Genomic DNA, 21975 nt, shown 5'->3' with positions numbered 1-21975 from the left:
GCTAATAATAGATTAGGCTAAAGGCATGCAAATTATTGTAAAAATATGAACAAAATATGAATAAAATTTGCTTTCTAATCTGGGGATTAACATTCAAATTTATAGAACACACACAACATGTACTGTATGTATATTTATTATAAAAATTGCTTTTAACTATTATGACTACTGGTTAGACACAGCACTCAGACTTATTTAGGGAAGCTTATTTTTTAAGATTGCATAATTCATTGCTTAAAAGTGATATTTTCTGGATTAACATTTATGAAGCTCCATAGCCTGGAAGAGATTTTTCACCAAACCATGTTTGTTAATCATATCACATCAGGTATTCAAGGAAGGCTGATTCAGTAATAAGCTATGTGACAAAATGATGAAGAAGGAAGTAACTGGATGTTCAAGGGCTAAGTCCTGCTGAGTTTACATTGGAAAACATCACATTTTACAAATGGGATCTTCCTTGGTTAAAGGGCAGAGGAAGGGCTCCAGGATTTGGCTCTGAAACAACTGTGATAGATAATTAGTAGAAAACAGTGTAATTTACTGTAGAAAAGAAAATATAGGACAGTCTTAATAAAAAAAAACAATAGAGACCTGAGGATGAGACCAAAATTCAGCTCATGGCTATTACAAATGCCTGGAAATTATTTGCTATGGATATGAAAATATTTTGCTACACACAGAATGGACATGCATATGCACATATGCAATATATACATTCAGGAATATTAACTGCCACTAAGAATCATACTACAATCACTACTGAAAAAAGAACATGGACACAGTTCCCTGGGTTATTGTTATAAAATCTGGAAAGAATGGGGAAAATATCTCTGTCACCCTAAAATGGAATTTTCTATTCACCAGGAAATGAATTAGTTTTGCTTTCCTAAACCAATTCAAGTATCAAAATAGTCCAAAGTATTTAGATTAAAAAGGAAATGCATTTTAATAAACATAATAAAATCATTGCATTTTTCCCCACAATAGGGACTATGGACTTTATCAGTATATAAACAATGTGGATCTGTTACTGCTCATAATGTTCAGTGTATTTTTCTTGTAGGCAAGGATACTAAATTATTTTAGGATTGGGTAGATAATGGGAAGATGCTCTGTTATACTTGCAAAGCACTCATTTATAAATCAGAAATACATAAAAGATGGGCTGAACAATAAAAAAACCCCAGTGTAATTTATTATCTAGGATTGACATGAGGTTTTGAAAGAATATGAATACTTCAAAAGTGAAAGGAGAAAGAACTGTATAATACTCCCATAATCCAGGTTGATGGAAGAGCTTCCATATCTATTAATCAGTAGAAGAAAGATCAAGTAAGTTTCAGAATTATAATTGGACAAGTTTGTTGGTGGACTAATTACTTAAGGTAATAGCATGAGTATCTTTATTTTGGGCATTGATCATCATATAACATGGTGGTTTTCTTTTCAGCTATGGACAAACTTCCTTACAAGATGAAATAAAGGACAACACAACTATATTCACCCGAATTCTGGATCGTTTACTTGATGGTTATGATAACCGTCTAAGACCAGGATTGGGAGGTATGTATTGTTGCAATTTTTGAAAAATCCATAAGAACAATGTTGTTTAAAATGCTTTTATGCATTTTAGCCATTTTGTTTCATAGACGTATAAAATGGTATAATTACTAAATTACTAAATGATGAAGATGGTTAAAGACACTGAGCTTGTCAGATGGAAAGCCCAGTTTGAGACCTGAGTGTCATGTGACAGGGTATCCTCCTACTACTTGCCTACCTAGCAGCTCAAAAGCATGCAAATGTGAGTAGATAAATAGGTACCACTTCAGTGGGAAGATACTAGCATTCTGTCTGCCTTGGCATATAGTCATGCTGGCCATATGGCCATGGAAGTGTCTTCAAACAACACTAGCTCCCTCAGTTAAGAAATGGAGATGAGTGCTGCCCCTACGACTCGACAGGGGAAACAGTTTACCTTTATCTTGGAAACACACCATATTCTATGATGCAAAGCTGAAGAAAGGTGTTTTTCAGGGCCCCTTCTAATTCTGAATAAAAATGCATTGGTTTTTCATTATTATAACATGCATTGAATCTAGAAATAATGTTTCAATCAAAACCAAAAAAGAAAAGAAAAGAAAATTGGTGTTTCATTACTTATATTGCGTGACATCATTCAAGTATTTTCCATTAAATGTGATTCACCTTTCATCTCTGACTTACTGTAGTTAAATTAAGCTGAAAATGGTGTCTATGATCACAGTCAAACCTCTGGTTAAAAAGAAGAAGAAGAAGGATATTTTCATATAAAAGTGTCTGATTGGCTGCTAGTCCTCCACACAGTTTGGTTTAAGCAGTATCTGTTCAAATCAAGGGAATCTGAGGTAAAAAGCTCAAGAAGAGATATAATAACAATTCATTCAGTTCTGATTCTTACTAATAGCTCCTTAGCTTGTACTCCTGAGATCTGTGTGTGAAGTAGAGTGCACTTACTCTCAAATATGTACTTATTCGTATTGCCCAACTTAGTCCACATTTGTTTAACCATTCTTCAAAATATGTATATTATGGAAGGGTATGATGCTTGCAAAAGGTTGCCTACTGTTAGTTGTGTATGTACACATTCCTGAGCATAGAGTAAAGTAAAATAAAATTGAAATTTAGATTAATCAATAACAAAGACTTATAGTTCATGACAGTTAATATCTTATCTGGTTGTAGGCATTATTACTATTAACGTTCAAATTACATTTTCTATTGGAGTTCTCCAGTTTCCTCTAATATTTAGGGGCAGATTTTATTTTATTTTTCTTATTTTTAGCATGTGTGTGTTTAGGATCAAAGATGGAGTGGAAGCATGAGATTTTTGCTAGACATGGCTGGAATAGTCAAGCTTTGTCACACTAAATATAAGCCAATAACAGTGCTGTTTGCAGTTTTGATTGCTATTTTATACAGCAGCCAGAAATGTGAATTTCAGCTGAAACTAATAGTAGCGTAATAGAATACCTTCAGAGTCTGGAGAGAATGACCTTGGTTCCCACAGGATCATTCTATGTTTAGTCTAACAAAAGTAAAAGCAACCTGATTCTCTCCCCCCCCCCTTTATGTGGGAACTGAGAACGAATGACAAAGATGGTGTCAGCTAGGTTTGTTGCAGGACTTGACACTAATATTTCATGATCTCATTGATATTCAAGGCAACAAGAAATCTATAACTAGGAAAACCATATATGTGAAAATGGAGGAAATTGAGTACAGAGTTGTGATGTCTGTCTCTGCTTTAGGAACTATAATTCCTGGGGGGGAAATAGCTTGTATGCAAAGGTCCTGCAAGCAGATACCAGATCACGGACATTTTTTTTCTAACTTTTTGTTTGGAGTACATTGCCTATCCTGAAAAGTTTTTTTTAAAAAAGAATAATTGAAAATTGAGGAACAATGTAGGGGATGAAGGGAATCCATGGTATTAGGGGATCTGAAGGCAAACTTTTTCCTCTTCTTCTCATAAGAACTTTTACTAGATGTTGGTCACTTACATACACTAAAGAAACCGCTCTGTTCATAGAGGGCACAGTCTGGATGCAAAGTGTGTTTCTTACTCAAACTGTACCTGTTTAAGGTATTGTTCATTAGTTTCTGATTTTGCCAAAAGCAAAATAAAAATAATAATTGCTTGTGCAGCCCTCATTTCAGAGGAACAATATGTTCTGTCTAGATCCTGAAGCATCCACTAAGAATTAAAATATTAAAAAGTGCTTTCTACTCTCAACTATGCATCCTTCATAGAAATCTAAAAATTTGACCAACTGAAACATTTAATAGTAACCAAAAGTCATCAAAGCGTTCTGTAGTTAACTAAATATCCAGTGCCTTTTATCACTTTCTGCAATCTATTTAGAAAATGATATTTGATCAAATTGTTTCTGGTAGATTGTTTAGTTAAGCAGTGTTCACCGTTCATTCTACTGATGGAAACTCTAGAAGGTAACAAATCTCTTGAATTTTGAATGTCAGTAAAATGTAAGATTACCAACAATTATTTTGTTGACTTAAAATAACAATATTTCTTCTGCCAATCTGTGGGATTAGTTCAAAAATAAATATTTCTCAGTTCCAAATAAAGTCATCTCATTTAAGAAGAATAAAGAAATTTATGTAAATGTTGTGTCTCAGGATGGATATTTTATGTCATATTATTCAAATGCTTTAGGGCTATTCAAGCTGGGATTTGGATGTAGCTCTGAATGTAGGGCTGAAAATCAAAGGGCCCCGATAGGTACTGGTTGGTAACTATACACTATGGACAACCAAATAAGCCCAAGGGCATCCTATTATAGCTAGGATGATTTGGAATTCTTTGTACTTTCTGGCTTCCATGCCTAAGATTTATTTTCTCTACATGGCTGAGATCAGAGTATCTAATTATAGTACAAATATTTGGTTCCTTATTCAAGGTTATCACACATTAATTAGCACCTGTTTCTAACACTTGCATCAGCATCTCCACCAATGGTGGTCATTTGTAGAGGTTTTGCTCACCTGGCATTTATATAAAATCTCTTTTTGCTACAGAAAGTCTGTAAAAAGTAGAATATATGATGGATCAAAGCAGAACCACATAGACTGAAAAGAATTAGGTGGTATGCAGAACATTTTCAGTCTCTTCGAATGCACTATTGGTGCCTTACTGATGTCTGCAAATTCACAAGATTCTTAGAGATGCATTGTACACGTTTGATGATATGCTAAAATAGTTTGATTTAGGCAGGAGCACCCTGTGGGTTTTTATTACATTTTCAAAAAATTTCTTATCCTTATGGTTTGAAAAAAGTGTAATAATTTCAAATGAGAATACAGTAAGATAAGGGTGTTGTTCAATACATATTTCATGGATTATATCTTCACTGCTGGTCACTTCTAACTAAACATGTATCTGGTAGCAACCTAGAATAATCCATAGGAGGGATGATTTTTTTTTCAATTTTCCAGATTATCATGGCCACTAAAGCATAAACATACACCTTTTAATTATGATTCTTGTATATACTAGGAATAAATGGCTCCTAGTAAGCCCCAGCTCCCTAAAATAATAAAGAATAAGAGAATATATGAGTTAGATCAAGTGTAGATTAGACCTTGATAGTAAGCCCTGATTGATCACATTTACAGAAAGCCAGGAAATTTCACAGACTTCAGTTTACAATTGTTTCAGGCAAAGCAGATATTTTAAAGAGATGAGATTGGATCAAGTCATAGCTCAGTAGCTCTGTCTTTGAGATTGGCCTTTCCAAATCTGGCAAAAATTCCAAGGTTGGAAAAGTTTCTGATGTCCTCAGCAGCTTTCTTAGATCAGCCACTGTACTTCAACTTTTTCTCAGAAGTTTTAAGAGATAAACAATTCCACCTGTTTTGGATTGATTCAGCTCTTTGAAATTGAGACATAGACTGCATCTCCTCACAGCTTTAGAAAGAGAGGCTTCACAAAGCATCTTAGCATGGGCAAAGCAGCCTCAAAGCACTATCTCCTTTGAAAAGCTCAGTGCTTCAAAAGTTTTGGCTGGCTGGCTGCACCTGGGCATGTACATAGAGCTTTTGGCTTCAGTGCTCATCCAAATGGGAGTGTTCCCTACTTTGCCCTAATATCTACATTCTTTCCCTTTTCTTACTGGATAGCATGAGAAACCATAGCATGATATGCTGACTCTGTAAACCACTTACAGAGGGCTGTAAAGCACTATGAAGCAGCCTGTAAGTCTAAATGCTGCTGCTGTTGCTATGATCCATTTTCTTTGTGGACTTGTCTACTTCTGTGTGCACATGTCAGGACAGGTGATTAGAGCAGATTTGGTGTGCAGGCATCTGCAGGTGGGAGAGATAGCCAGTGGAATTCTTTTGACCCTTAATTGAATTCAAATTCTGTTTTTCTTTTTCATCTTAAACTGCTTCAAATTTACATTGAGGATCAGTCTGGCAGCTAGAATCAAGAATGAACCAGTAGGTTGAAGGTCACTCTCTGGCACCTAGGAAACTGAGGGTTTTGTAATGACTGTAGGGTTTTATTTTGGTTCTAGTTATACTAAAATATGCAGAATGCTGGAATAGATTAAAATGAAATCCTTTTTTGTCTAATTTACATCTCATTAAACAAATATCCCAGATTAGAAAACTTAAATCAGTTTGTAGACAATTGAAATAATATAAGTTCAACGATTGTAGGGCTATTACTGAACAGACAACAGTGACATTTACTGAAATTCAGCGTTACTGTTTATGATTAAAATGATTATTTGTCCTAAACTTCTGTTCTTAAACTAAACACTTCCAGTGCCCTTCCTATTACTTGATTTATTTGTGGCAAATGATTATTTCATCATTTATGCATAATTATTGAAGGAAAATCAAACTAGAATTAGGTAAAACACACAGTGAAAGGAAAGGAAGAAGCAAACAAAAAGATGGTTACTTAGACATCTAAACTTTGAATTATTAACTCAGATTAGTTAGAATCTTAAATCTTAACAAGTAGTTTTATTAGCAGGTTGTCAGTCTGTTGGGGCAATACCATTCTTCCTTTCATTAGGAAATTAATAAATATTTTCCCAAATTCTAAACACAAAGTGGAAACAATTTCCGGTTCTTGATTCTCATTCCTTGTTCACCCAAAATGAAAATATGTGGATAAATTGGATCAGATTAAGAATATAGTAACAGGAATTAGAGTCTTGATTATTGATATGAATTCTATGTCTTAATAGATTTTTGTCGATCAATTTTATGAAAAATGGAAATAAATTGTTTTTAAATTCAAGATTATTTTTAAGCTCAAGATGGTCTTCTTATCAAGAGCAGAATATTTGAGAAAAATATATACCACATTTATAATCCACTTTTTAAATATTATACAAAGACCTTATATAAGACAGAAATCCTCTTTCTGAAATTTTGAATAAAAGTATAAGAAGATTTGGGATTGGAACTCACTGAATTCCATTTTAATCTGTTTTAACAAGCCATCATTGACTAATAAATGCATAAATATCTGGTATTAACTTTCTCATTAGAAATGCATCATATTGATTTATGTTTAACTGCATTAATGGAGAGCTGCATCATCCATTTAGTTACACATTTTGCTTAAAAATCGAGGAATTGGGAAAAAATATATATAACAGGATTTGATAAATAATTCTAATATAATCTTTCCTGAAAATTATAAAGTGGGACAACATAAGAAAATAATTCAATGTATATTATAACCATTCATATTTATTGCAGCAAAGTATTAGAAAACTAAAATGCATTTTACTTAGACTAATCCTACTTTAAAATGTCTGGAATATCATTGCCTAAAAAATTTAAAAAAGAAAAGAATTTTGAACAAAACTTTAGGTAAGGAATCTATTACATCTAGTCTCGTTTTTTTTAGTTAGCAAAATACCTAAAAGATTAGATCAATCTTATGAATATTTTTATCCCTCCTTAGTAATACAGATATATTAGCCCTATTGTCCATTTACCAAATTACAGGTTTTTTTTTTAAAAAAATGAATAATTTAGATTATTAACTTATATTTAATCAAACATTATGTAACTTTAAGTAATTGTGTATCAGGTAAGATGGTAAGGATATATTCTAAGGGAAATGTTTAATAAAGTGAAAGTCTGTAGTGATTAGAATGGCAAAGGGTGTTGGGTTCAAGTAGTTCTGTTCCTGTTTACTATCAATATAAGCAGAAATTCAGATCCTTCAATTTACCACAGGGAGATACATATTCACCACCAAAGGTTCCTGATTCAATCAATTTGCAATATGAGTTCCTGCTGTAATATTTTGCAATATCTTAATTCAGGGACAGGTAATAAGGCACCTTCCAAGATAATCTTATTTTTACTACGTAGATGAATGCAGAAGCCAAATAACCTTCTTCTGCATTAGTCTAGAGTAAAATGCTACATGTTTTTGTTTTACTAGCAGTCCAGATCCCAAACAATAATATTTTGTTGTTATGTATATGTAGGGGTGTGGGTCTATACATATGTTGTATATAGTATGTTTTAGGTGTGTGTCATGTATGTGTTTCACTTTGAGAGCGGGCAACTAAATTTCATTTTTGATGTGTGCCGTTGTGCCCACGGTAAAAAAATGACAATAAAGATTATCTTATCTTATCTTATCATCCAATAAAGACGTTGAACATTCTAAAGTTCATTTATATGGCAGCTTTGCTATCTGGGTTATATGGAACAATATGCTAAGCAATATTCTGCTAATGAAAGGCAATTTGCTCTTTCTTTCCTTTGTCCTATATTCCAACCCATTCTGGAGTGTCCTCTAATTTCAGGAATATATTTGGGATGCTGCCGAGGTAAAAAGTGTTGTAGATTGCTTCTATTTCTTCCACGGCAAGACATTTAGACTTTTACCTTTCATGTGTAATATTCTACTCGATTGAAGGAGAATAATATGTATTCAATCACAATAATGTGGGCAGACTTATTTCTACCTGAGTATTCTTTTATTATCTTTGCTTTTCGATTTATGCTAAGTGAAATATCTTATATAAAAACAAAATTTTATAGATTGCTGATTCATGATGGGAACTTTGTTGTGATTTGGAAGAGGGGAAGGTAGATGGCTGTGCAAAATAGATGAAAAGGAATTATTTAAAACAAACAAAAAACAAACATAACAACACATGCCACTTGTTTTCTACAAGCTGTAAGGCTAACAGCTACACTGAATCATTGCAGTGAAACAGATCTCCTGTGCAAACACTTAGGGGTTTTTTATTAGGGTTTGTTCCTGTATATTTTAATAAGAATTCTAGATTTTGATGCTCCTGTCTTTGTTATCTCGGTCTTCCACAAACTAGACATCATCCAAGCTTATAAATTTCAGCTCCCCAATTCTCAGCTATGATTATGGTGGGTAGGGAATACTGGGAGCTATTGAGATCCATGTATTTGAAGAGTGCATAGCTTGGGCTAAGTTGTGCTACCAATTTGACATACTGCTCTAAATACTTTATATTTATTGATGACAGAAATCAATTTTTGTACCACATTTATTTAGCCAGCCCTGAAAGGAATTGTCCATACTTTTTTTGTTTGAATGAAGGAGATTCATTTGGTTACATCTCAAGAAGCTGCACTCCCCCCCCTTCTCCAGTTTTACTCTTGTCCCTTTTAAATCAGTGCCACCTTTTCAATTTTAATTACACTTTAGGGTTATACTTGTGAAAATCTGGCTTTTAAAGAAAGCCCTGGGAAGGGTTCTAGAAAACTGTGACCTGGGGTTGGATGTTTTGTTCTTGGTAATCTTCCCCCCCTTTCTTCTTTCTCATTTTCTGTTGCTATTCTTTTGTATTATTGTCTCATTTTATTATATTGCTGCAATTTAACCTGCATACTGCAAAAAATGTTGTAAATCCTGTTATGTTAAGGCAGCATATTAATCTGATTACTGATGTCCAATCCATGGGTCTTTGTGAACCCTCAGCTCCTGCTTGAGGAATAGCTGGCAGCTGTGGTCAAGAAAGCATTTGGACAACTTCAGCTATTGTGCTGGTTGTGACTGTTCTTGATCAGGAGGCTCTCCTCATGCCACTGAAGCCTTTGTCACATCTTGGGTGGATTATTACAATGTGCTGCTATTGGGCTACACTTGAAGATCATTTGGAAGCTACGGCTGATGCCGAATATGGCAAATAGATGTTTTTCAAGTTCTCAGTCTAAAGCTGGGTTATGTTCTGTACCAGCCTACTACCGCCCCTGAAGATAAGGCAGGGACAACCCCTTTACAAGAAGGCAAGAGGCTGGAACTAAGCCTGCCAAATTTATGGACACAGAAGCAAACAGAGCAAAAAGAAGACATGAACCATGAAACAGGAGCTATTCAAACGGTTGCCTTCAGCAAACCAGCCCTCCCACGCATTCCCCTTTTAAACAGTTCAGGGCATGGCTTCTCTTTGCCTCCTTCCAAGGTGCCCCATTGCCTTCCTCTGTTTACTCCTGATTGACTACCTCCTGCTTCGGGCGTCCTTGAACAGGGCCAGCTGTGGGTCATCTTCATCCACGCTGTAAGGCTCACACAGCTGGGTCTGTGTCATAACCAGGTGGGAGGGGCCTGGCTGAGGGCTCTCATCAGCAAGCTCTCCAACACCCTCAGCAACCTCTCCAACACCCCCCTCCTCCTCCTCTGAATCATCCGACCCAACTGCCGAACCCACAGGCTGACCCTGAATCACAACAGGTTAAAGAGATTAGCCTGAAGTTACTCAGCCTCCTAAGGGAGAGCTAGAACTTGGGTCTCCAATAGTTAATCCATCCTTAACCACACAGAAACAGCTCAGATGTCCCAGTGAATGGATGATACAAAGAGTTGTACAATATGGCTGCTTTTGTGGTTGATGGTGATGTGTCCCCCATTACTAAGTTTTTCTCTTAAATAATTTATGTACATGACTAAGGGGAAGTTTCATGTTTTAGGACTTTTCCCCCTGAGTTGAAATAATTGCAATTCAGAATCAGCAGCTGTACTTATTTAGGGTGAAATTAATTTTACCACAAGCTATATTTAACCTTTAGATAGTTTTGTTTGGCAAGGCTAGAGATACATTCTACAGATGAGATGGAAGTTGTAGGAGGAAATTATCTGACATTTATGAGTGCTCTACATTACAAAGTTATATGTTTTAACATAGGTTATAATAGTTACAAAAATGAGCTACAATATGCAGATAGACAGATTAATGTTGTCAACCTATTAAAAGCTGTTGCAAGTCCAGATTTCAAATAAATGGTTCCATTGTGTTGGCATTACTAAAGAGAAAGTTGCCTCAACATAATCTTCATTTAGTCAACTCTTGAGATCAGATGCATTCCTCCAAAGAACTATATTTATAAAATTTGGAACTGATTTTGCTATGGAGAGAGACTGTTTTTCTTTACTTTAACTCTTAAGTTGACCTCATAAATATATAATGATAGGAATCATAATACACTAGGCCATATTTTCTGGCTTTGGACTTACACATTAGCTTAAAGGTTTCTTGATCACTCGTATTTGTTTGTCTCATTGTAATATGAAGATGATGCAGAAGATGTACTGTCAGAATATATGATCAAGCCAAGGAACAGATTTAGTATGCTTAATCTATTTATAAGGGGACACCTTTGGAACTAAGGGAGCTATAGTAGACACTGTGAAAACTGATGCAGAAAATGTTAAAGAGAAAAAGATCCAAGTGGCTTTTGGAACAACTTATCATGATAATCAAATATACACGGAGAATGAAAGCCTTGGGCAACTAGAAAGAAAAAATAACAAATCAGTGCAGGCTTTCCACATCAAACAAGAAAAAAACAAGAAAGGATGACACAATCAAGAATGTCAATAAACAGAGCAACCTAACAAAGAAAAAAATACATGACTAATCTTGCTAAGAGGTTCAGAAAAATCACCAAAAAATCTCTCCTATGGTAGGAATGTTCAAGTGTAATCATAGAAAAAAATGAAATAAAGGCAGGTTAGGTTAAAGGAAAGTAGAAAATGCTAATGAGACACTAGAATGAGGAGAAATGTTGGCATAGATGGGATGTATACAAGGGCCACATCCTGTAGAACATTAGTTATAACTATCAGTTGACAAGATATAAAATAGGTAGCCACCAGATGCTGGCAAAATATGGCCTCATCAGCTTCCAAATCAACTACTGTAATTTACCTCATATGAACTGCCCCCTGCACATCACCCAGAAACTTCTGCAAGTGTAGAATGCAGCTGCCCTAATATTGGAATATTTATATTTATATATTTATATTTATATATTTATATTTATATTTATATTTATTAAATTTTTATACCGCCCTTCTCCCGAAGGACTCAGGGCGGTGTACAGGGCAATAAATATCAAAATACAAAATACAAAAGTTAAAAAACATTAAATAATTATGCCTGATGTGATATATTGGTTAAAATTCATATTAAAACCCCAAACCCCAGTAAGTTACAATAGTTGATTTGGAACCTAATGAGGCCATATTAGGAAAATCCAATATTGTCATTTTATAGACATGTTTTAGAAAACTGCATTGATAAACTATTTTTGTCCAGGTATAATTAAATGGCTAGTAATAGCTTAGAAAGTCTTACAGAGTTTAGGACTGCATATCCACGGGACTACTTACGGCAAGAAAAAAATGTGATGTGTTGGCATAGAAACAATACTAAGAGTTTCCATGCCACACATGATATTGCCGAGAGATCTTACAAGCAAGCATTCTCTGCCAGAGCCCCCCTCTTGTACAATCAGTTCCCTCCAGAAATAATGAAATGGAATTACTGCAATGTAATCATGCACTCTGATCATTAATGTTTGAAAAAAATAGTAAAAATTTTACTATTTAAGCAGTCACACAGGGATTGAGATCGATGTATTTAGGATGTATATGGTTGCTTTGTTGTTGCGGTGTGCTCTTTAAATTATGATACTGATATATCAATATTAAATTTATTGAATACTGTTTTCCGAGGTAAATGTGTTAGATTAATTTTTTGGTTGAAATGATATAAAGGCAGGTTTTAAATAAACTACCAACTGAAAGTTTCAGTAGAAGAATCAATTAAAGTGGTTACAGCTTCGTGTCAGCAAATATGGAACAAAAACATGTTGAAAAGATCAACATATACATTTATCTATAATAAAGAAGGTTGAAGATTGATTAAAGAAAGGACATATTCATGAACTATTGATTACAATCTCACAAAGAAGTTCAGTGCCATACATGGAGAGGCCATATCAGTTAAAAAGACAGAAGGACATACTAAAATAAAACGGGTAAGAAAGAGAATGATATGCAGTAATGCAAAAGAATATATTTATCTGAAAATGTCTCAATTTTAAATTAACGTATAGCATATATTATATTCCATATATTAATATATAATCCCCAAATGGCATATCTGTAGGATACAATTCAAATGTGTTTGAAAGAATTGATCTTGTTGCTTCCTTAACAACATTATCTTTTACTCAAGCTGTTAGTCTAATACAAGGGAAACCAATAATTTTGAAATTATTTTTATTGAATAGGACATATCTAAGATGTGTTGAATTGATGCTATAGCTCATCCAAATATAGAAATCCTTTATTCTTTATTCCACTGAATTCAGTTCCTGACTTAAACCAACATTTCCCTACATAGTTTTTTAAATTAAATCTGAGGTTTTGCTAACCATATTGCATCAGTTCAGCATGAAAAAGGAATCAAAATGCCATTTCCTTTAAATACTGTAATCTATCCTAGTGAGAGGAACCATTTGAAGTCCCTTATGTTTTGATCCCAATACAATCCATCTGACTAACACTATTATAGACATGCTACAAGATTCCAGGACAGAAAATCTCCAGTAAGTCAAGTTGTCCATAATTTGGAATTAGCCAATAAGTATCCAAAATGTTGTATTCAAGATCTGGAAAACAAAATCTTACCCATCCCCTTTAATAGAGTGTGAAAACAATGGATGGAAACTAATCAAGGCGAGAAGCAACCTAGAACTAAGGAGAAATTTCTAACAGTGAGAGCAATTAACCAGTGGAATGGCTTGTTTTTAGAAATTGTGGGTGCTCCATCACTTTTAAGAAGAGACTGGACAGTCACTTGTCTGAATGGCATAGGGTCTCCCACTTAAGCAGGGTATTGGACTAGAAGACCTTCAAGATCCCTTCCAACTCTGTTATTCTGTTATATCTGCATCTTTTTAAAAAGTATCTTTAAAATCCCCATAAAATATCACACATTGTATTAAAATTTTGAAAATAGTTTGTAATTATGTGTATAGCAATTCCATTACAAATGTATCACATTCTAGGAACACACATTTATTTTAAGAGGGTTAACCTTGCCTAAAGTGTAAAATTTAAAGACTACTATCTATCAAGATCCAAAGAGGTTTCCTAATATATTTTGTTCACATTTAAATTATCTGTAAAATAAAAACCCCAAGATAGTTAATATATTCATTGCAGATAAGGAACTTATAATTAACTTATATGAATTAATGAAGGGATTTTTACCTATTGGCAACAATTCCAACTTTGACCAATTACAGGAAATTAACATCCTGCTATTCTTCCTCACACATCTGAATGAGTTTAGGCTGGAAGAAATAACCCCAAATTTGTCCTAGAGTGACTCAAGTGTCGATTAGGGTTGAGTGGGGACTTGAACCTGAATCTCACCACTATGCTCTAACTTAATTAATCTTCTTTTTCGAAACATTTGGATACAAAACTGGTTTTTCCAATTCATGAGTTCATTGAGCAGGAGTAAAGAGAACCCTATCATTTGTTCTCTGGAGGATAACAGGAAGCTGTCAATGGGTTGTTCTCAGTCTACTCTTCCTCTTTGAGCTGCCTTGGGTATGTGAAGCAACAATCAGATATAAAAAAAGCAAAGTATTATTGTCTCGTGCAGGTTGGTCTAGAGATGATCTTAGGATCGAGAAGTAGCAAGCAACTCTCCTGAAGCAGGGGAAAGCATTTGTTTATGGAAACCCCACCCATTCTTCAGTCTCTTAGTGCAGTTAACCTGCACATGTTGGGGCTTATGTGCACTCCCTTGTACAGTACACATAAGCAAGAAATTCTGCTTTTTCAAAAAAATAACGTTGCAGTATTAAAAAAAAATATCAAAAACAAAGAGTATTGTACATTGTAGCTGAAATCAACAGAGCTACAATTAGAGTTAGATTGAAATGCCACAATAGCAGAAGTTAAAAACTATCTCAGTTGATTTATCCCAGGAACTATAAACTTTGCATTCAGAAAGGAAAAGGAAGTGGGAGCAGAGAAGAACAAGAGGAAAAGAGTTGGTTGCATTCATCCTGGATGGGCAAGGCAAGAGGAGAAAGAGAAGGAACCAATGCAGATAAAACTAGTGGGCAATGTGTGCCTTAACAAACAAACCACAAACAAACACCTCCCTGCCACTGCCTCACTATTATGACATTTTAGCCCAAGAGTATAAATCAGAAATTAGAAAGTTCTAACGTTTTTCTACATACCTCTTTTGTATAATGTTGTATAATAAGTGAAGGAAAATATTGGGGAAACTTGGATTTTTAAAGTAATATGTATTGCATTCAGTGGTGGGATTCAGCTGGTTCGCACCACTTCGGCAGAACCGGTAGCTAATATTTTGTTGCCCAGGCTCAGAATGAACTTGGTGGAGCCTTGGTGGAGCAGTGGGCTAATGCCTCCTTAAGTAACACCAGCTGCCTGCAATTAGTGCAGGTTCGAGTCCCACCAGGCTCAAGGTTGACTCAGCCTTCCATCCTTCCGAGGTAGGTAAAATGAGGACCCAGATTGTTGGGGGCAATTAAGCTGACTTTGTAATAATGCCGCTTGGGGTGTGTGTGAAAGCCCTAACAAGCAGGCATATACATAGAATGAAGGCTACTGCTAAGCTTGTAAGCCGCCCTGAGTCTTCGGAGAAGGGCGGGATATAAATGTAATAAAAATAAAAAAATAAAAATAAAACTTCCGGAAGTGGCATCCACACAGAGAACCGGTTGTTCACATATTTGAATCCCACCACTGATTGCATTACATTATATATCTTCTTCATGGAAGTTAACATGTTCTGAACAAAGGTTATTCATGTTTTAGGAATACAAAAGGAATAATTCTTAGGAGATGGGAAAAATAGTATAGCTCCAGACAGATATAAAGGATTTGATTTTAGAGATGTGTGACCTAGCACTTTTTTGAGAAATATTGATTTTCTGTCAATCAGAAAATGTCACATTATCTTTCCCTTTGGAAAAAAAAAATATATTGGCCAGGCTGGGTGAATCTTGAAAGCTGTTTCATCTTTTGAAGATTTATAAATTGGGTGCACTTGGGATATATTTTAATTATAAGTATTTTTTATTTCGATAAGTTTTATTAGTGATATTGTATTGGGTTTTTTCCTTTTTTTGAATAGTGTGTTGCTCAGTTTTATTTTTGTATATTTGTTTGAAAATGAATTGCCTTATATAAAATCTAATTAAATACAATTTTAAAAAAGAAATTATAAACTAAAAAAGAACAATTGGATTTAAAAAAATAAGTTTTTAAGGAAAGTGATAGATTTGGAGTTGGTTAAAGGAAGGAAATTCCTTTACAAAATGAGACAGAAATGTAATCCACATCGAAGTTGATGATACATATGTAGCTTCCAGGAAGTGAATGTGGTTGTACACAATGGAAATAATAATAATAATAATAATAATAATAATAATAATAATAATAATAATAATAATAATAATAATAATAAGAAGAAGAAGAAGAAGAAGAAGAAGAAGAAGAAGAAGAAGAAGAAGAAGAAGAAGAAGAAGAAGAAGAAGAAGAAGAAGAAGAAGAAGAAGTTGGAAGGGACCTTGGAGGTCTTCTAGTCTAACCCCCTGCTCAGGCAGGAAACCTTATACCATTTCAGGCAAATGGCTGTCCAGTCTTTTCTTAAAAAAATTTGAAGAAATTTATGGATGATCTAGCTACAAGATGGCCAGTTGCAACTCAATAATACCTGTTTCATTTTACTTTTAATCTACATTATTGGAAGGTTATAAAAAGTAATATTTGAAATATGGCATGGAACCACGGCTGCTGCTTCCAGTTCTCCATGCCAGAGCATTTCTTCAGCTTCAGAAGGGCTCTAGTGTGAAATCCAGTACAGTAGAGAAATAAAAAGACATAAAGATTTTTATTTTCAGCATCATGGTGAGATGTGGTGGTTAGATGGGGATTCTGCATGCAAATACATGGGTAGTGGGTATAGTTGAATTTCAGCTTCATTAAGAATGTGAAAAGACAGCGAGGATAAATCAGTAGCAACAGTTAATCTTTCATAACACCCTTTTCAACCATTACAGCTAGTTTACAGCAATTTTCATTCAACGATCCTAGCAGATTGATTCCCTATTACAATCCCATCTCTCCTTTACTTGGGATGACATCCAGCTCTATTTTGAAATAATCAGAAACTTTCCAACACCTCCAACATAATAAAAAAATATAGCAAATTATCAAACATTTTTCTTTTTCCAGGCTTTCATTATTTTCAGAATAGACCATAGTCATAGTGTTTTTCACTAGACTTAAGAAATTTTCGTTTATAACTTGAATAACAACACACTAGACATAATGAGAACCTGTTCCATGTTCCATCTGAAAATTAACTCTATGGCTATACCAGAATCTTTTTAGCTAAATTCAGAAAGCCCTAGGTTTTTTTCCCCTTTAATTAGGGTTTATTATTATTATCATTATTATTTCAGTAAAAAGCATTGTAAATGGAGAATAAGCATTAGAAACACTTTCCTTCCTGTTTCTCTGCTTCAATTCACCCTACCTGAAACATTTTCCCCCTGAAAAGGAAAATACCCATTGCTGGCTCAGTTTGTAGTCTAACCAGCTTGCACTGAAATCTTGTAGACTTTAAGTTCTGGTACTGGTTGCTAGACTAAGAAAAGATTCGTTTTTTTTCAGGATGAATATATTTCTTTGGGGAATCACCTTAGGCTTGCAATAACAGGTTCGTTCTCATTGTGTCAGTCTTTAGAATTACATCACAACCAGTGGTGGGATTCAGATATGTGAACAACTGGTTCTCTGTGTGGATGCCACTTCTGGAAGTCTGTTCTGGGCCTGGGTAACAAAAAAAATAGCTACCCGTTCTGCCAAAGTGGTGCGAACTGGCTGAATCCCACCACTGATCACAACCTAATTTAATTTTAAGAATCCCCTTCCTCTAATGACCTCAAAGAGAGATTTGATTAGACCATAACAATTTTATTGGATGGCTAATTAAGAGATTCTACCATCACAGTGCCTTTTCAGCATCATTCTTATGTTTGGTCCTGAGAGCAATAAAGTAAAACAGAAACAATATATTACCGTCACTGTTGGCGATGGTACATTGGCATCTTTCTTTAATGTTTAGACAGATATTGAAGTCCTTATTTTCTCAAGTTTTCACTTTATATAATAGCATACTGAATTATTGGTGCATTAACATGGCCATCCTAACCAGACTGTAACTATGATATGGCTGTTTGTTTACTTTTTCTTCCAAGAGTGTTATAGGGAAAGAATTATATACATTCCACTGACCTTTGTTTTAGACTTAGAGGACACATGTAGTCCTTGAGTTACAATGATTCATTTAATGACCATTCAAAGTTACAACAGCAGTGAAAAAAGTCACCTATGAATGTTTTTCACACTTATGACTGTTGCAGCATTCCCACTGGTTATATGATCAAAATTTGGGTGCTTGGCAACTGGCATATCTTTATGATGGTTGCGCTATCCCGAGGTCACACGCTCACCATTTGTAACCTTTCCGACCAGTTTCCAGCAATCAAAATCAATGGGGGAAGCCAGATTCACTTAAGAATCATGTGATTCACCCAACAACTGCAGTGTTTTTGCTTATGAAATGTAGTAAAAGAAGGTCACAAAATGAAGTGCAACTCACTTAAGAACCACCTCATTTAGCAAGAGGAATTTGGGTCTTAATTGTGATCATAGGATGACCTGTACAAAGCTTTGAAGGTTCCTTCTGAGAATGTTTTTTTTTTAAAATAGGATTTCCTCCGAGAAGAAATGTGTACAATACAGAAAAGTAGCTTGCAGATGATTTTATGGATTTAAGCTTAACTGATTAAATATTGATGTGGGTGAACTATGAACATCAATAGCTGCATCAAACTGTTGGTCTCTCTAGTTCTGTATTATATACATGTGGTAGCTTAGTAACAGCTCTCTGCAGGGTTTTACAAGTCTTTCATAAGTCTAGATGGACAGCCCGGAGATTGTACACGTAAAGCATCTAATACAAAGTTATCACCTCCTGTTAGTATCTTTAATAAAAATAAATGTGTTTTCTGCTGGGACAAGAGAATATGTTGCTTGAATTTAAAGAAAGTTAATGATAGGCATTCACTGTCCCAATTTCCTGCTTCATCAGAGCGTGTAACTGCAGTGAAGACTGACATCTTTGTTACCAGCTTTGGTCCTGTTTCAGATCATGATATGGTAAGTAATGCTCTACTACCTTCTAGTATGTTAAGAATTGTTTAGCCTTCAAGAATGTGGAATGTGTGGAATTCTGAATGTATCTATCACTGCTCTTGTCCAAAAATCTTTCCACATCTCCAGCAGTTTTGCAGCCTTGCAATTGACAGTTTCTGAGTATACTGAGTTTAATGATTCAGTTTAATGATTCAATTCTTTTGAAACATTTATAATATTTGGCTCGTTCCATGGCCTAGGAGCAGCAAATGGAAGGGAAACACCTCACATGAGAATGGGCCATTTGAAGCCTAAATCAGCTTTTTTCTTTCTTTCTTTTTTCCTCCCTGTAAACATTTTGTAATTTTGAGGTCAGGCTTGACTGTTCAGGTTGTTAAAAGCTTGGCAATAAATTGTGATGCATAAAAGCTCCAGCTTAGGACTGATTCTGAGGAATTTCATTATATATTATCTGCTGGAACAAAGCCCCAAGGAAGCACATTTGAGTCCAAAGGAATTCTCCTACATTCTGGCTACTGATGAACAAACATTATTATATAAGATTTATTAGTAGTAAAATAAATGAAAGATTTAAAAGAACCCAATAAAGTTAGCAAAAGCATTTCTTTATAACCTGGATTTATTATATACACACACAAACACACACAAAAACAGTGTTTTTTTTAACTGGCTGGAGAATTCTGGGAGTTGAAATTCATACATTTTGAAGTTGCTGAGGCTAGGAAACACTATACTCAAACAATTAATAGAAAAAAATAACACCATTTCCCTACCAAAACTGGTAGGGCAAGCTACTGGATATAAATGGAACCAACCCCACACTCACTAGCAGTGAGGATATTACCTAGTTAGATAATGAAACATCTGCAAACAAACTATCAAGCTCATAGGGCACCAAGGATTGAACCATAGTTCAATCCTGAGCTACGAATAATATATTCTCTTCTATGGCCCTATTCCCCAAAACTATAGCAGCTCTCCAAGTTAAACTGGCATGTCTGTTGTAACTGTGCATTTCCTCAGTAATAAAATGTCTTATTTTTCATTGATGAAATTTTATGTCCACTATGACAACTTAGCCATTATCTTACATATATCTTTCTGTGAATTTATTATGTTCCGTTAATCTTCTTGGTTTAACTCCATAGCTAAAGGATTATTACAGGCAGATAGAGCATCCATATCCTTTAGATTAATTTCATATATCTCTCTCTATCTCTATTATCTCCATTATCTATTTCTATATCTATATCATCATCATTCTAGCCATTGTCTATCCACTGCAGGATGAAAGCCTCTTCCCCATGTTTCCAACCAATACAGTCTTGATTCTATCTATCTATCTATCTATCTATCTATCTATCTATCTATCTATCTATCTATCTATCTATCTATCTATCTATCATCTCTCTCTCTCTCTACACACACACACACACACACACAGAGAGAGAGAGAGAGAGAGAGAGAGAGAGAGAGAGAGAGAGAGAGAGAGAGAGAGAGAGATTAGCAAAAGAAAACTTAGGACTATTAGTTGGAAACATGCGAAAGAGGCCTTCATCCTGCAGTGGATAGCTAAATGGCTAAAATGATGATGATGATATCTATCTCTATATAATCTATCTCTATTTCTAAATAATCTTATATATGTATATAACTTTATTAATCTAAAGGATCTAAAGTATTTGTAAGGTCCATGTGTGTGTAACAATACTAAGCAATGGACTTAAACCCAACAAAATTCTCAGCAAATAAAGGAACATAACACACACAAACAAACACACACACACTCACCTCATGAGGAGTATTACAAAATATATAATGTAATGAAGGCTCCAACTTTCTTACACAGCCTGATTTAAGAAGGACTCAAAGGAACAAGAAAAAGATAAGCTTTCTCAGTAACAATATTGTTTTTCTCCTACTTTGTAGTTATGCCATGAAATTTAAAGCAGTCTGTAAAAACAATAAGCTGGGATTTATGGTGTAATGACAGCATTTTACAGGAGAAATGGGAATTTTCAAGAGAATATTTGGCTTCACAGATACTGCAGCTAGAAATACCTCTGTCCCTTCTTTCTTGAGAAATGGCATTTTCACAAAACTAGCTCTCAAAGCTTTTGAACTAAAAGTCAAACTCCTCATCTACGGTAGAACTTTCTGGAACTCATTAATAGCCATTGTAAAATTATATACTGTTGCACAGCAAAAAAATCTTCAGAAAAAGGGCCTGGAAACTTTCAGGTGAATTTGTAATGTGAATTTTAGCAAGCAGAGGGATAGAAATCCTTCCTTGGTTGCCCATCTAATACCTTATTTGTAGTCCTGGTTTTAAGACCCTATTATAATGTTGCTATAAGGTTAGACTATGCATGGTGCTCCCAATCAGCAGCAAGGTACTTCGATGCAGATGCTTTTAGTCTAAACTGCAGTACAGTCAGTGAACTCTGCTGACAGATATGTGATTAAATTACTTTCTGAATCAAATGGCTTGAGGAGAAAAGTGGGTATCACCCAAGCCTTAGCAGCAAATGGAGTGCTGCCATTTATGTAAATGGCTACACAAACCATATTTTACAGTTCACATGACATAAGCAGCCCAGTCATCTTCTTTTCAAATCAATTTGCATAGACTTTCCAAACTGCATAGATACTGTATGTGCTCTCAGAAAGAGGAGGAAAGAATTAGCAATTTGTCATACAGGAGTAGGCAATAGACCTGCCTAGCTTTCAGTACGGTATCTTCACAGCTTGATTGGGAACCTTGGAAACTGTAAGAAGATTTTTTTCCATTCTTCATATATAGTGAGTTAATTAACAATTAGCATGGATTATTTGAAATGCTTCTACCCATTTTTTCCCCACCTGGCCTTAAGTTGTGTTTA

General features: G+C 34.8%; 1 protein-coding gene across 1 annotated transcript in view; it reads left to right on the top strand.

Moving 5' to 3' along the window:
• The window catches only part of LOC310633571 (gamma-aminobutyric acid receptor subunit alpha-1), a gene marked incomplete at its 3' end in the record, with an annotated part of 38434 nt that overhangs the window by 5420 nt on the left and 11039 nt on the right, over nt 1-21975 (top strand). Inside the window, exons 3-4 of the mRNA XM_083351332.1 lie at nt 1454-1566; nt 19029-19096. Of these exons, the coding sequence (XP_083207458.1) occupies nt 1454-1566; nt 19029-19096 (181 nt within the window). The remainder of the gene's footprint in view (nt 1-1453; nt 1567-19028; nt 19097-21975) is intronic.

The sequence above is a fragment of the Vipera ursinii genome (assembly GCF_947247035.1).
Source record: "Vipera ursinii genome assembly, chromosome: 2".
In the NCBI taxonomy this organism is placed as follows: Eukaryota; Metazoa; Chordata; class Lepidosauria; order Squamata; family Viperidae; genus Vipera; species Vipera ursinii.
Note: the sequence above shows the minus strand (reverse complement) of the source record. Positions and strands in the feature narration are given on the sequence as shown.